Source organism: Pelodiscus sinensis, chromosome 16 (assembly GCF_049634645.1).
Source record: "Pelodiscus sinensis isolate JC-2024 chromosome 16, ASM4963464v1, whole genome shotgun sequence".
In the NCBI taxonomy this organism is placed as follows: Eukaryota; Metazoa; Chordata; order Testudines; family Trionychidae; genus Pelodiscus; species Pelodiscus sinensis.
The window spans coordinates 6,306,078-6,321,749 of NC_134726.1; the positions used below are offsets into that span (position 1 = coordinate 6,306,078).

Sequence of the window (15,672 nt, forward strand, 5' to 3'; positions counted from 1 at the left end):
TTTTTGGAAGCTTACAAAGGGGTAGAAGCCTGCAAGGAGTGCAGGAGTCAGATTGTCTTTGCTTTTTATGGGAGTGCAGTTTTAACACCTCATGACCCATGAGGATTGCCAGTCCTCCCAGTTTCACCCGGAGTCTCCTGGAATTGGGCTAGATTTCCCAGAGGTGCAGTGGGGCTAAGGCAGGCTCCGTGCCAGCTCTAGGCTCATGCTGCTCCCAGAAGCAGCCTGCAAGTCCTTGCCTATGGTCCCTGAGGGGGGGGGGGGGGGGAACACAAGCGGTCTCTGTGTACTGTCCTCGCCTGTAGGCACCACTTCCGTACCGTTCATTGGTCAGGAACTGCAGCCATTGGGAACTGTGGGGAGCAGTGTCTACAGGCAGGGGAAGCACATGGAGCCCCTTGCTCCCCCTTTGGGCCCCAGGGGTGTGCTAGCCCTAGCTCACACTGCCTCCCAACTCTCCCGAGTGGGCAAGAATCATGTGACTAACCGAGCCTCAGATACGTTTTTGCGGATGTTTTGCATGCAGTTGTCTTCAGCCTAAGTAGCTGAACTTGCGTTGTGGCCAAATCCTTTTAAGGGGGATTCCTCACCGCCCTCATTCCAACAGTTTAATAAAGCACTATGAAAATATCATACTCAAATAAGTGGGTATTTACTGTTCTTTCCCCCATTTTACTAACACACTAAACTTTATTAGCAGCAATAAATTTACAATATTGTCAGTTTTATTGGGACCATCATTTTTGGTTACTGCTGCATTCCTTTATTACAACGATTACAGCTTTTACTGTTATGTTCATTCTTCATGAAAATGCTTATGCTTACAGCAGGATGACTTTGTGGTGTGTTTCCCCAGTACAAAGAGTTCGGGACTCTCCTACTTTTGCACTTCCCTTTTCATTCTGCTTTCAGTTCATAATCCATCGCACTGAACCTTGAACATTGGTTTGGGCTTTATTGTTGTTCCACGTTAGTATCGAAATAGCATCAGCTCTCTTGCGGAATAAGGGTGAATTTTTTTGATTAAAAAAAAAAGGCAACATTTCCCATAAGTAACAGAATTACCCAAACAGAAATATTGGAGGTGATGTCATTCAAGCAAGGACATGTAAGGGCATAGTGGAGCTTCATCCTCCTTAAATATTATGGTTTAATGCTCCAGCTGTTCATTCTACCATTCCATTGATTTTTTTTTTTATTCCGGCCTTTTCAGCATACCTCTAGTGAAATAAATCTTTCCTCAAATTTCCCTTCAAGGTCCTTTAACAGTGGATCAATTTTATTAATTTTTTAAATCTTGTTTATTACTCTAAAACCTAATATTGATGACTTGACATTTGTCAACATTTAATTTAATTACCAACAGTCCCGACATACACAGATGGTTTAATATTTTAAAATGACAGTAGCCTATAATAACAGTTCTTTGTATTCATCCAGGCCCTGAGTTAGGCTAAAATAAGGATGACGGACTTTGAGCTGGTTACCTCAAAATGTTCTGTGGTCACTAATGAGATGAAGTTCCAAAGATCCCTGTGAAGCTTGGAAACAGATCTTAACCATATACAGTTTTACAAATTGGGAAACTGAGGCATAGGATGTGTAAATTATCTCTTTGTGTATTTGTTGCTCTCTTGTGCCTAATTGTATTCAGCTTGTGTAACATCTCTAGGCAGGGACCATCTCTTCTCCTGCTATTGTGTATTACCTAGCACATGTTCAAACCCCACCCACCCATCACTATCTGTGCCCAATAAAAAATTGCCCAGAGTCAGTGGAGAGGAGAGAATGAATGGAAATCCTTTCTTCTAATCCGGGGGGCAATAATAATATATTTATAATTCGAACTACCGTTACTCCTCGTGGAATGAAGGAGTAACGGTAGTTCGAATTAGGATCTTTAATTCGAACTACCTACTCCGTGCCACGTGTAGCTATGGACACGGAGTTCGGACTAAGGGGGATTTAAAAATGGCGGCGCCCGGGAACATACAAATGAAGCCAGGGATATTTAAATCCCTGGCTTAATTTGCAACTCCACTGGCCCTAATTACCCTACCTAGCTCCAACTAATGAGCTAGTGTAGACGTACCCTTAAGCACGTGCTTTACTGTAAGCACTCATGTAGTCTCTCTGCAATGAAGAGAGACAAGAGTAGATGGGTAGATCTGGAAAAGACCTTGAGGGTGAGGATGAGAAACTTGGGCTTGAATGAGAATGCTGAATTTAACAGAAATCTGTTCAGCCACATTAAATCATGGTGTATTTCTAGAAACGATGGATCTCTTTTCTGAACACATTCTATGGTTCAGGAGTCCCCAAATCTTTCTCTTTTTTTTTTCTTAGGATACTCTGAGGGTTCTTGTAACATTTGTGATGTGGTGCCACAGTAGAGGTGCACTGAATAATGGGACTCTTCCATAAAATGCAGTTGGGTGGATCAACCGTTGCTCTGATATTGTCCACCAAAAGCACACCAATTATTCTGTCTTGTGTCAGAATGTTGGCAACATCACTCCGACAGAGGGAACACATGTCATCTTTAATTCATCTGTCCCCACAAAACTTGCCATAATGCATCAGGGAGTACAATGGATTTCTTGATGGTGAATTCTGTCTAAGACCATGTCACAGGCAGCCATGCAAGTGTAAGTAGGGTTTGAATCAATGCTTCCATTACTGCCAGATGGAATGGGAAAGGAATCCTGGGTGTGTTTTATGTAAATAGTTTGCCCCTGTTTTGCTTAGATGTGTTAGATATTCGGTTGTTATGATGGGGCTTTGCTCATTGTAATCAAGTTGGCTGGTGTTGAGCCACAAACTGTGTTAATACTAATTGCAATGTCTGCAGTTATTGGGAGAATGCAAAAGATGAAAGTCTGTGCTTAACCTGGCATAAACTCTCAGTTTAAATAATGAGATTCTGGACGTGTGCATGCAAATACAGTTCACTCAGTTTGCTTAGGCCTGCTAGATATTCAACTGTTACAATGGTATTTTGCCCATTTGTAACCAATCTGGTTGTTGTGGAGTCACAAACTGTGTTAACACTTAAATGCTGGATTTATGAGGGTATGTCTACACTACCCTCCTAGTTCGAACTAGGAGGGTAATGTAGGCATACCGCACTTGCAAATGAAGCCCGGGATTTGAATTTCCTGGGCTTCATTTGCATAAGCGGGGAGCCGCCATTTTTAAAACCCCGCTGGTTCGAACCCCGTGCAGCGCGGCTACACGGGGCTCGAACTAGGTAGTTCGGACTAGGATTCCTAGTCTGAACTACCTAGTTTGAGCCCCGTGTAGCCGCGCTGCACGGGGTTCGAACCAGCGGGGTTTTAAAAATGGCGGCTCCCCGCTTATGCAAATGAAGCCCGGCAAATTCAAATCCCGGGCTTCATTTGCAAGTGCGGTATGCCTACATTACCCCGCTAGTTCAAACTAGCGGGGTAGTGTAGACATACCCAGGGAGATGATCACCAGTGCTTGCAGTTATTGTGGGAATGCAGAAAAGTCAGACTGTGCTTAGCTCCATTCAAAAGAAGAGACCCTGTCAGTGTAAATACACTTGGAAGGACAGAGGCTCGTCTTCCAGAATCCCGTGAAATTAAGCTGGGGAGGGAGGACTCGGAGTCAGCAGGCGTGAGCTGTAAGACTGGTCCAACCTGTTTCTCCCCACTGTTTCAATAATAGAGCTAAAGAAAGACTCCATAAGGAGTCTATTTTAGTATTTAAATTTACTCCAGTGGTTGCTTGTGGACTTTCTTGTGGCTGGACTGTGCTTTGGGCCAAAAGCTGAAATCACTAGGTTTGACCCACAACAAGCCAGCAGAAGATGCAATGAGCAGCCAGTAGGGTTGATGGAGAGGCATAAGGCGCGGGCAGCAGAGTGGTGGCAGCGAGGGGCAACAAATGCCCAGCAGAGCGGTGCCAGCGAGCAGGTGGATGGCGAGTGACCAGTGGAGTGAGTAAGATGCTTTATCTCCCCCTTCCCCCATCTCAGGATGGGAGGTGAACTCTGAAGATGCATCTCTGAACTCTGGTCTGCCCTGACCAAGGGCAGCAACTGTGAGTGGGGTGCAGAGAAGGATGGGGCATGTGAATGGGACAGGTCTTGTGAGCCTGAGAGGAAAAGGACATCGCCCAAGCTACTTGATCTGGGATGTCAACTCGTGGGTTTGGTTATGAACTCTTTGTGGTGTTTTACTAAATTAATGCCATGTTACTTCCCTGCCCTTTTATTAAAGGTTTCTTTTCTACACTCGGGCTCCGTGCTGGCGAGTGGGGAAGCATTGCCTCTCAGAGGTGCCCAGGGGTGCTGTGTGAATTTCCCAGGTTACTGGGTGGGGGCTCAAGCCAGTTCTGTGTTGGATGGATGGAGGGGAACCCCTAGTTATTGAACCTGGTCCTAGCTGTTGCTGTTGCTCCCTGGCAGAAGGGTTATACAAGTAAAATGTTGATGAATAGAGTTCTCCTGCTGAGTTAGTTGGCCTGCCGCAATCAGGGTGGCTGTAATTGTAAAAAACAGTTCTTTGGTTTGTGGAAGAATGCTTGCGGTCTTAACTGTGGAGTTACTAAGCGCTGGATGCCGCAATTTAACATTTGCCTGCTAGACAAGTGACAAGTCATCAATCCGGATGTCTGTAGTGTTCTTCCTTAAACAAATTTGCTGAACAATCACTTTACAAATTCCGAGGAAAGGGAAGGGACCCCCCCCCCAAAAAAGCTCAGATTATGAGTAATGAGGGGTGGAGAGGAACAAATATCCAAAGGTAATTGGCAATCAGACAAATGCAAGGAATCAGACACAAGTTGCAAACACCAGAGGAAATACATTGGAGTTGCATTGTGTAGGATTTTCTGCTGCAAAATAAAGATATTTAGGGCCATGTTATTAAAGCCTAACACAAAACAAGTGCCAGTCAAAAGCATGCAAAGCACTATGCTGTACAACCTAGGGATTAATTGAATGGTCGATTAATCTCATACATTCTTATCAGTTAGTTGATTATTCTATAGTCATCAGGCAGCTCCTATTCAGGGGGCGGAGGAGAGGGGGTTGGGCTCCTGGACCTCGCACGAGCCGGAACTGAGCCAGGCTGTCTGTCCGCCTGGCTCCTAAAACGCTTTAAATGCAGAGCCGCAGTGGGAGTAGGTCCAGGACACAATGCAAGCTGGGACTGAGCTGAGCTGTTGGCCAACCTGCTAAAAAATTACTGGCAAGGGGCTGGGGGGCCAGGGAGAAATGCATGTAGTCTATAGCATTAACCTATAAGCTTTTGCTAATTGGTTAATTGACTGTAGTATTACATCCCTAGTACAACCCTACTATTTCAAGCCCAAGCAATATTAGCTGGTAATATCCTGTGTGCATATGCAAATACTGCTAAACCCCACTGAAATCCATGGAAGAACTCCTGTTAATGTCAGTGGGCACTTAGATTCCTTTTGATGTGCCACTGGTATTTAGCACCATGGAGTGACGCTGACACAGCCATTGCTTAGCAAACATAGTTTCAGTGTTGCTTGGCATAGGATGGTGCATGTCCCATTCAGGCAAAGGGATTAAGTTATGAAAATGAAAACCGAAGAGCAGGTATTACACAGTTTCAAGACTTTCTGCGGTACCTGGTTCTGAGCTGTGATCCATAATGGCAACACCCCGTTGTCCCACCACTCTGTCTTGTTCTGGGTTGCCTTATGAGAATACTTCTTCAGGGTCTCTGTGTTAAACATCATATTGTGGATCACTCCGTGATCTTCAATCCAGCGACCTGGGATGCAAAAGAGGATGAGACAAAGTGATAAACATGGGGAATGTCTCGGAAAGGAAATAAATGAGTATGTCACATGGGTGTGATGCTGCAGAGTCTAGAAACACAATGCTCACATTGAACAGATCTTTCCAGACAATCCAATTCAACTGTTCCAACTAACTAGGAAGAAGTATAAGAAAAAGATTAGGCAGACGTGGGAAGTTGGACCATTATTGCTCTCGCAAAAAATCATCAAAGATTGAATGGCCTCAATTTCCAAAAAATCACCAAAGATTGAATGGCCTCAATTTCCAAAGGGTCAAATCTCAATCATATTGAATTTCATGGCAGAACTTCCCATTCGTGTAAACAGAGCAGTATGTGGCCTAACGAGTTATGGCTAGTTAAGGCAGAACAATCACACTTTATTTTAAACTTCTGTTTTAGTGATTTTTATTTTTACCCCAGTCTCATTTTTTTATTAAAAGCCCATCCCCAGCCCTTTTCCTTCTTGCTGAAGGCATTGGTGGGTGGGATATCATTAAGGGATCTGGATTAAGGATGTTAAATTTAGATTAATCAACTAATCAAATAGTCGATGTAATTTGCGTCAACTATTCGATTAGTTGATAAGGGCGCGTCTGCTTTTGAAATGTAGCAAGAGTCCTACCAGGTCTTGATACATTTCAGAAGTGCCACGGAAATCACAGCCAGTGAGGGACTCAAGCAGTCTCCCACTGGACCCGTACTCCCTGCTTTTGAAATCTACAAGAGCCCGAGGAGGGCTCTTGTACATCTGAAAAGCAAAGCACCGCCAGGCACGCAGGTCCAGTGGGGGACTGTTTGAGTCCTCAACTTTCCCCAGGCTCCCCTCAGTGCTTCTGATTTTGAAATATAGGAAGAGCAAGCTCTGGATGCTTGGTGGTTCAATGTATCCGCGTTATCCTGACTAGATCTGCTGGGCTGGGTAGGGAAAAAAGAGTGAGTGACAGTGCCTTATGAGAATTGGTTTGTGAATATGAAGATGCCTAGCTCCAAGAAGCTTTAGACAAAATACCTTCTGTAACCTATTAATGTTAATGTTACAATCTGTTGAATGTATGCATTCTATTTTTGTGCATACATCCTCCTTGCATGTGAAGTTAGAAATAAGACGTGTGAATCTTTTTATAGCTCTAAATGTGTTCATGAGGGCTATTACTCATGCTGGGGAGGGAACCTAATAGTTCAGTTATCAACTCAACAACCTGTGAGTAGCTTTGCTTGTCCCGGGAACCCAAACTATGGTCCTAGAAAGACCTGTCATGTGCCACCTCGTACTGGACTCCATCTTGGACCTGGTCATTTTCCAGGTTCAATGAATTGTTGAAGTGCTTCAGTGTCTGTGTTGATTTGCAGAAGGGTTGCAACTCCAGTTCTGTGCCCTGGCTGGGGAGATCAGAGGAGCTGTGGGGAGCCCCAGAGAGCAGGAAGGTGGGTGACAGTGACATGATCAGCAAACCAGGGGACAACCCTAAGGGGACTTCTGTGATTCCTTTCTGTCACGCAGATATAAATTCTTCATCAAATATGCCATGTCATGAATAATTGTTACATTATCCCATCAGCTCAATAGCTGGTGGAATTCTGTTTTTCAAGTAAGAGTGCTGGATTTGTCTCACGTTTTCATTGTTTTGCCAGCCCTAATATGAAGCTCCATGTGCCCTGAAAAAATAATAATGATAGCGCTGATGCATATTAACAAAGAGAAACCATCATCTCCGGTACCAGTGCACCAACCGGAAAGTTACGAATCAAACTTGGGGGCTAATTTGGCTACGACAAATCAGGAAAGAGATCTTGGAGTTATTGTGGATAGTTCTCTGAAAACTTCCACACAGTGTGCAGCAGCGGTCAAAAAGGCAAATAGGATGCTAGGAATTATTAAGAAATGGAAAGAAAATAAGACACAGAATATCTTACTGCCCCTGTATAAAACTATGGTACGCCCACATCTTGAATACTGTGTACAGATGTGGTCTCCTCACCTCAAAGATATTTTGGCCTTGGAAAGGGTTCAGAAAAGGGCAACTAAAATGATTAGGGGTTTGGAACAGGTCTCATATGAGGAGAGGTTAAAGCGACTGGGACTTTTCAGTGTAGAAAAGAGGAGACTGAGGGGGAATATGATAGAGGTATATAAAATCATGAGTGGTGTGGAGAGGGCGGATAAAGAAAAGTTATTTATTAGTTCCCATAATAGAAGAACTAGAGGACACCGAATGAAATTAATGGGTAGCAGGTTTAAAACTAATAAAAGAAAGTTCTTCTTCACACAGCCTGTAGTCAATCTATGGAACTCCTTGCCAGAGGAGGCTGTGAAGGCTAGGACTATAACAGAGTTTAAAGAGAAGCTAGATAATTTCATGGAGGTTAGGTCCATAAAAGGCTATTATCCAGGGGATAGAAGTGGTTTCCCTGGCCTCTGTTTGTTAGAGGCTGGAGAAGGATGGCAGGAGACAAATCGCTTAATCATTGTCTTCGGTCCACCCTCTCTGGGGCACCTGGTGCTGGCCATTGTCAGCAGACAGGCTACTGGTCTAGATGGACCTTTGGTCTGACCCAGTACAGCTGTTCTTATGTATGTAAACCTTTGGTGACTGTCCGTCCAGATTTATTTTTTTCCCTTCCTTTTATACGCTCCCCTTGGGATACAGTTCCCATGAGGTTTGAATTGTGCTGGAGGAGAGGAAGAGCTGAGCTCTCTGGGTGGGCCTGCAGAGCACATGTGATTCTTAGGGCAAAAATGTGACTTGGGTTGCATAAGTCTTGGGGAGTAAGAAGACTTGGGGAGTAAGACGTCCCTGTTACACTTTTAAGGACTGTCCAGGAGTTGGTCCAGAATGGGTAGATGTGAGGGAATGGGCGGGGTATGAGGGCCTATAGGCCACTTACTCCTTTTGTGGAACAGGCAGGTGGGTCAAGGCGTGGGCAGAGTCTCAGATGGTCCTAGAAGGCTATTATAGTCCTAGCCTTCAGAGCATCCTCCGGCAAGGAGTTCCATAATCAACCTGTGGAACTCCTTGCCAAAGGAGGCTGTGAAGGCTAGGACTATAATAGAATTTAAAGAGAAGCTAGATAATTTCATGGAGGTTAGGTCCATAAAAGGCTATTAGCCAGGGGATAAAATGGTGTCTTTGGCCTCTGTTTGTCAGAGGCTGGAGAGGGATGGCAGGAGACAAATTGCTTGATCATTGTCTTCGGTCCACCCTCTCTGGGGCACCTGGTGCTGGCCACTGTTGGCAGACAGGTTACTGAGCTTGATGGACCTTTCGTCTGACCCAGTACGGCCGTTCTTATGTTCTTATGTTCTTATGTTATGTTCAGATCTATCCCTTGTTTGCTGAGCAACATTGCCGAGTTTGTGAGGTAGATGATGTAGGGGGAGAGTTAAGTCACTGCTGACACCGGACAGAAGTACCATGCTATGTACCTCTTCCTCATACTTCTGAAAAGCAAGAGAGATCTGTACGCCCCTGAACCCTGTTCATTGGACTGATGCAGCTACCTGCCTCCCCTTACTATGGACTATGTCCTGGTAACAAACTCTCGCCTTCAATACATTTGATAGGAGTTATCATGCTGATAAACAGAACAAGAGAACTGATCATCTTCTGACTTCCTTTTAATCCTGGATGAGCATCAGCGGTGAGATTCACAAGCGTGTTTCCCACGACCGGCGCTGCTGGCCGCACAACCCGTGAGGAAAGCACAAGCAAATGCAGCATCCACTCTGTTCCCCACAGCCACTTCTTTTGCATGTTCTGAAGGGGCACTGGCCTGCCTCTGTTTCTCCTTAGTGAACTGAGATGTAGCAAAGCAATGATGGATCACCAGCAGCTTGAGGAGATGCATAGCTGGTTGAGCAGTTCCTTGAAAGTGGCCCCGAGCTGGGATGTGGTGACTGATTGATTGCTTGTCACCGGCTATTTGCTTCCCCTTGGTTTGTGCTCTTCTCCTGTAAAAAAGCGTTAAGGCTGCCCTGCTTGCTTGCTTGGTGGTGGCTTGAATCACATAGGGCCCGGTTTCTAAAGAAGGGAGCAATGCATTATCGTTCCGATTGAACCTGATTCACTCGGGGGCCAGCATTTCTGCACATCGGCTCCTTTCAAACCCATTGCCAGATCCTGTTCGCTTCTGTAGAGCCCTGTGTAGCCGCGGATCTATGTGGATGGTGGAGTGGCTACCTGCACAGGGCTCTCCCCCCACTCCTCTTCTGACCGGCCACCATGCAGGTTGGGGGCGCTAGGGCAGGTCCCTTCAATGCTGGCAGGGAAAGGATGCAACAAATTCCATCCTACATCTTCCTGCAGGAGGGGCCAAGTCCTGGCCCTGCCTGGCCCCCCTCCCTGCAGAGCCCCCGGCCCTGCTTTTGTGCTGCTTGCCTCTTCCTTGCATGACCCTGCCCCCTTCTCTCTCACCTGTGCTCCCTCTTCTCCCCACCCGTGTGGATACAAGTAGAATCTGGATGTGGATCGAACAATGAGTTGAGGCTGGCAGATGTGGATCCCCGCTTTTGTATGCACGCAGGGCTCTACACTTTTGTTTTTGTTTTGCACAGAGCTACTATGGGGTTGTTGGTATCACTTAGCTGCTGGTGACTATCATTGGTTCTAGACAATTAGGCTGTTTATATACGCGGTTAATAAGCCACCTCTTTCTGCTTACAACCCTGCTCCCTCCAAAACCCATTCTCTGGCTGGGCATATGCTAGGATTTATTAGCTATAGCTCGCAATGACTGTGTGGGAGCTCTCATGTAAATTCTGCTGCTCAGTCTGCCCTGTTCCACAGAGCTTGGCATGTTCTGTCCAAAGACGATTTCCGGGACCCATGCATGCAATATAATTAGCTCATGTGGCTCTTAGCTTATCAGAGACCTGGCTCTCAGGATTCTTTCTATCTCTCGAATAAAGATTTTTTTTTAAATCACTTGCTGCTCGAGGACTTTCTTCCTTCACTACTAGTTTCACTTGACTATGGGATCTATTATGGATTGGGGCTCACCAGCATTCATTGGTTCTTCCTTGCGTCGGCGATAGCACATTTTTCAATACAGTCTTCACCTGATATTTTTTAATCTTCATTTAATTTCAGGGATTTGTCAGTTGCAAAGAACTGTTCGTTCAGGAGTGTATATTTGAGTGGTTTTTACAGCTCTGTCTTACTAGGATCCCAACAACCATCTGCTATGGCTTTAATTGGATCCGCAAGAAGTAGCGTTAATGTTCCCTTGCAGGCATCTGCTGCAGCTACTTGAGTTTGTTTTTCAGTTGGATTTTTTTTTTTTTTTTATTTTGAGGCCTCTCTGACATGCACAGTGGTTGTGTGTTGTCACTGGGTCATTCTGATAGGAGGATGCATCTTCTCCATGCTAGGTTTCTTGCTGGACTACACTGACTGAACTCAGAATTAATTGTCTACTAGCTGATATTTGCTCCATGTTGGAAGATGTCATTTTGGATCACTTCCAACCCACTTAAAAATTGGCCATGGAGTAGAACTTCTTAAAGGGGGAGCTGTGGTGAAACTAAATTCAGTGAGGGAACACGAGTGAAATGTGAGCTGGAGATGATCCATTACATTCATGACCAGACTTACAGCACTTAGAACCTGAGCCAAAAACCACTGAAGTCAGTATGAGTCCTTCAGTTAATTTCCAGGGACTTTGGATCAGGCCTTTAGATCTCAAAAGTGACAGGAGCTTTGCAGTTACTCTATATTCATAGGCAGAGGCAGAGCAAGAAGAATCTGTCAGCCAAGTAGAAATGGGCCACTGCTGTGAAGACTGGATTAAGAAGTGCATCACAGTTTCTCCAAAGCCTGGGGGTTTTCAAATTTCGGATTCTGGTTTGTGCCCAATTATGTCCAGGCAGTCTTCATGGACCCAAATCCCTGATTAACATCAGTGGGAGAAGTGGGTGCCCACAAATTACAGGAATGGCCTTTTCTTGATGGCTATACATCAGCCATTCGGGAGCGGGAAGGGGGAAGGATAGTATCTTATCGTCAGGCTGATAGGGGTTGTAGTTTTATTATTTTTATTTATTAGGGGAAGGATGGTTTTATAACAAAAGCACTGGGCTGGGACTCAGGAGATCTAGGTTCAATTCCTGGGGGCTTGTGACTTAAGGTAAAATTTCCAAAAAGGTCTAAAGCCAGGTCTGCATTAGGGACAATAGCGACGAGGAGTCCTGTGGCACCTTATAGACTAACTGAAGTGTAGGAGCATAAGCTTTCGTGGGCAAAGACCCACTTCGTCAGATGCATGTAGTGGAAATTTCCAGAGGCAGGAATAAATATGCAGGCCAGGATCAGGCTGGAGATGATGAGGTGATCCAATCAAGGAGGATGAGGCCCACTTCTAGCAGCTGATCTGGAGGTGTGAATTCCAAGAGAATAGAAGCTGCTTTTGTAGTTAGCAAGCCATTCACAGTCTTTGTTTAATCCAGAGTTGATTGTGTCAAACTTAAAGATGAACTGTAGCTCAGCAGTTTCTCTTTGAAGTCTGGTCCTGAAGTTTTTTTGCTGCAGGATGGCTACTTTTAGATCTGCAATTGTGTGTCCAGGAAGATTGAAGTGTTCCCCTACAGGTTTTTGTATGTTGCCATTCCTAATATCAGATTTGTGTCCATTGATTCTTTTACGTAGGGACTGTCCTGTTTGGCCGATGTATATAGCAGTGGGGCATTGTTGGCACATGATGGCATATATTACGTTGGTGGATGTGCAGGAGAATGTACCAGTGACAGTATGGCTGATCTGGTTAGGTCCTGTGATGGTGTTGCTGGTGTATATATGTGGGCAGAGTTGGCACCGAGGTTTGTTGCAAGGATTGGTTCCTGAGTTCGAGTTATTATGGTGCGGTGTGTAGTTGCTGGTGAGAATATGCTTCAGGTTGGCGGGTTGTCTGTGGGCATGCATCTGACGAAGTGGGTCTTTGCCCACGAAAGCTTATGCTCCTACACTTCAGTTAGTCTATAAGGTGCCACAGGACTCCTCGTCGCTTTTGCAGATTCAGACTAACACGGCTACCCCTCTGATACTTGACACCATGCAAGGCACTGCATTTAGCCGTATGGAGTGGAAATCTATCAACCTCATGAAGAAACTTGCACAAGTACAAACAGATATCATCTTTCTCTCCAAATGCAAACGGATGGACATTATACCAAATGGACTGAAGGTGAAAAATCCATTGCTATCTACATACTGCACAGACTACAGTGAGAGATTATGCCATATACTATCCAAAAAACTGAGGAACCACCTGATCAGCATCCTGTACAGCAAACAGGAAAACATCAAAAAAGAGCTCTCCAATCTGGAGTCTCTCATAAAACACCAACCTTCTGCACAAATGGACTTTACTAAAACAAGACAGGAGATCTACATTACACACTTCACTTCTCTACAGAGGAAAAAGGACTGTAAGCTGTCTAAAATCCTACCTGCCACATGGGGCCACAACAATGGTACCCCTAACTCACCCAGCAATATCGTCAATCTCTCCAACTACACACTCAGCTCGGCAGAAGAATCCGTTCTCTCTCGGGGACTCTCTTTTTGCCCCGCCACCCCCACTAACATGATACAGTTCTGCGGTGATCTGGAAGCCTACTTTCGCCGTCTCCGTCTTAAGGAATACTTCCAACACGACACTGAACAGTGCACTGACACACAGATACCTTCCCACCAACAGCACAAGAAGAAGAACTCCACATGGACTCCTCCTGAGGGCCGAAATGGCAGTCTGGACCTCTACATAGAATGCTTCCGCCGACGTGCACAGGCAGAAATTGTGGAAAAACAGCATCGCTTGCCTGGTAACCTCAGTCGTGCAGAACGCAATGCCATCCACAGCCTCCGGAACAACTCTGACATTATAATCAAAGAGGCTGACAAAGGAGGTGCTGTTGTCATCATGAACAGGCCTGACTACCTAAAGGAGGCTGCCAGACAACTCTCCAATACCAAATTCTACAGGCCACTTTCCTCAGATCCCACTAAGGAATATACTAAGAAACTGCACCATCTGCTCAGGACACTCCCCAAACAAACACAGGAACAAATCGACACACCTTTAGAGCCCCGACCAGGGTTGTTCTATCTTTTACCCAAGATCCACAAACCTGGAAATCCCGGACGCCCCATCATCTCGGGCATTGGCACTCTTACTGAAGGACTGTCTGGCTATGTGGACTCTCTGCTCAGACCCTACGCCACCAGCACTCCCAGTTACCTTCGTGACACTACGGATTTCCTGAGAAAACTACAATACATAGGTGATCTTCCAGAAAACACCATCCTAGCCACCATGGATGTAGAGGCTCTCTACACTAACATCCCACATGCAGATGGAGTACAAGCTGTCAGGAACAGTATTCCTGATGATGCCACAGCACAACTGGTGGCTGAACTCTGTGAATTTATCCTCACACACAACTATTTCAGATTTGGTGACAACATATACCTCCAGACCAGTGGCACTGCTATGGGCACCCGCATGGCCCCACAATACGCCAACATTTTTATGTCTGACCTGGAACAACGCTTCCTCAGCTCTCGTCCACTTACACCCCTTCTCTACCTACGCTACATCGATGACATCTTCATCATCTGGACCCATGGGAAGGAGACTCTGGAAGAATTTCACCATGATTTCAACAGCTTCCACCCCACCATCAACCTCAGCATGGACCAATCTACACGGGAGGTCCATTTCCTGGACACCACGATACAAATAAGTGACGGTCATATCAATACCACCCTATACAGAAAACCTACCGACCGCTATACTTACCTGCATGCCTCCAGTTTCCATCCCGGACACACCACACGATCCATTGTTTACAGCCAAGCACTGAGGTACAACCGCATATGCTCCAACCCCTCAGACAGAGACCTACACCTACAAGACCTTCAACAAGCATTCTGTAAACTGCGATACCCACACGAGGAAGTGAGGAGACAGATTGACAGAGCCAGACGTGTACCCAGAAGCCTCCTGCTACGGGACAAGCCCAAGAAAGAAACCAACAGAACACCACTGGCCATCACCTATAGTCCCCAGCTAAAACCTCTCCAACGCATCATTAGCGATCTTCAGCCCATCCTGGACAATGATCCCTCGCTCTCACAGGCCTTGGGAGGTAGGCCGGTCCTTGCCCACAGACAACCCGCCAACCTGAAGCATATTCTCACCAGCAACTACACACCGCACCATAATAACTCGAACTCAGGAACCAATCCTTGCAACAAACCTCGGTGCCAACTCTGCCCACATATATACACCAGCAACACCATCACAGGACCTAACCAGATCAGCCATACTGTCACTGGTACATTCTCCTGCACATCCACCAACGTAATATATGCCATCATGTGCCAACAATGCCCCACTGCTATATACATCGGCCAAACAGGACAGTCCCTACGTAAAAGAATCAATGGACACAAATCTGATATTAGGAATGGCAACATACAAAAACCTGTAGGGGAACACTTCAATCTTCCTGGACACACAATTGCAGATCTAAAAGTAGCCATCCTGCAGCAAAAAAACTTCAGGACCAGACTTCAAAGAGAAACTGCTGAGCTACAGTTCATCTTTAAGTTTGACACAATCAACTCTGGATTAAACAAAGACTGTGAATGGCTTGCTAACTACAAAAGCAGCTTCTATTCTCTTGGAATTCACATCTCCAGATCAGCTGCTAGAAGTGGGCCTCATCCTCCTTGATTGGATCACCTCATCATCTCCAGCCTGATCCTGGCCTGCATATTTATTCCTGCCTCTGGAAATTTCCACTACATGCATCTGACGAAGTGGGTCTTTGCCCACGAAAGCTTATGCTCCTACACTTCAGTTAGTCTATAAG

The 15,672-nt window shown here is 45.6% G+C and overlaps 1 protein-coding gene across 1 annotated transcript in view; it reads right to left on the reverse strand.

Annotated features, from left to right (window-relative positions):
• LOC102447344 (ectonucleotide pyrophosphatase/phosphodiesterase family member 7-like) overlaps positions 1-15,672 on the reverse strand; it is a 43,363-nt gene that overhangs the window by 17,904 nt on the left and 9,787 nt on the right. Inside the window, exon 2 of the mRNA XM_006124572.4 lies at positions 5,626-5,771. Coding sequence (XP_006124634.2) covers positions 5,626-5,771 — 146 coding nt within the window. The remainder of the gene's footprint in view (positions 1-5,625; positions 5,772-15,672) is intronic.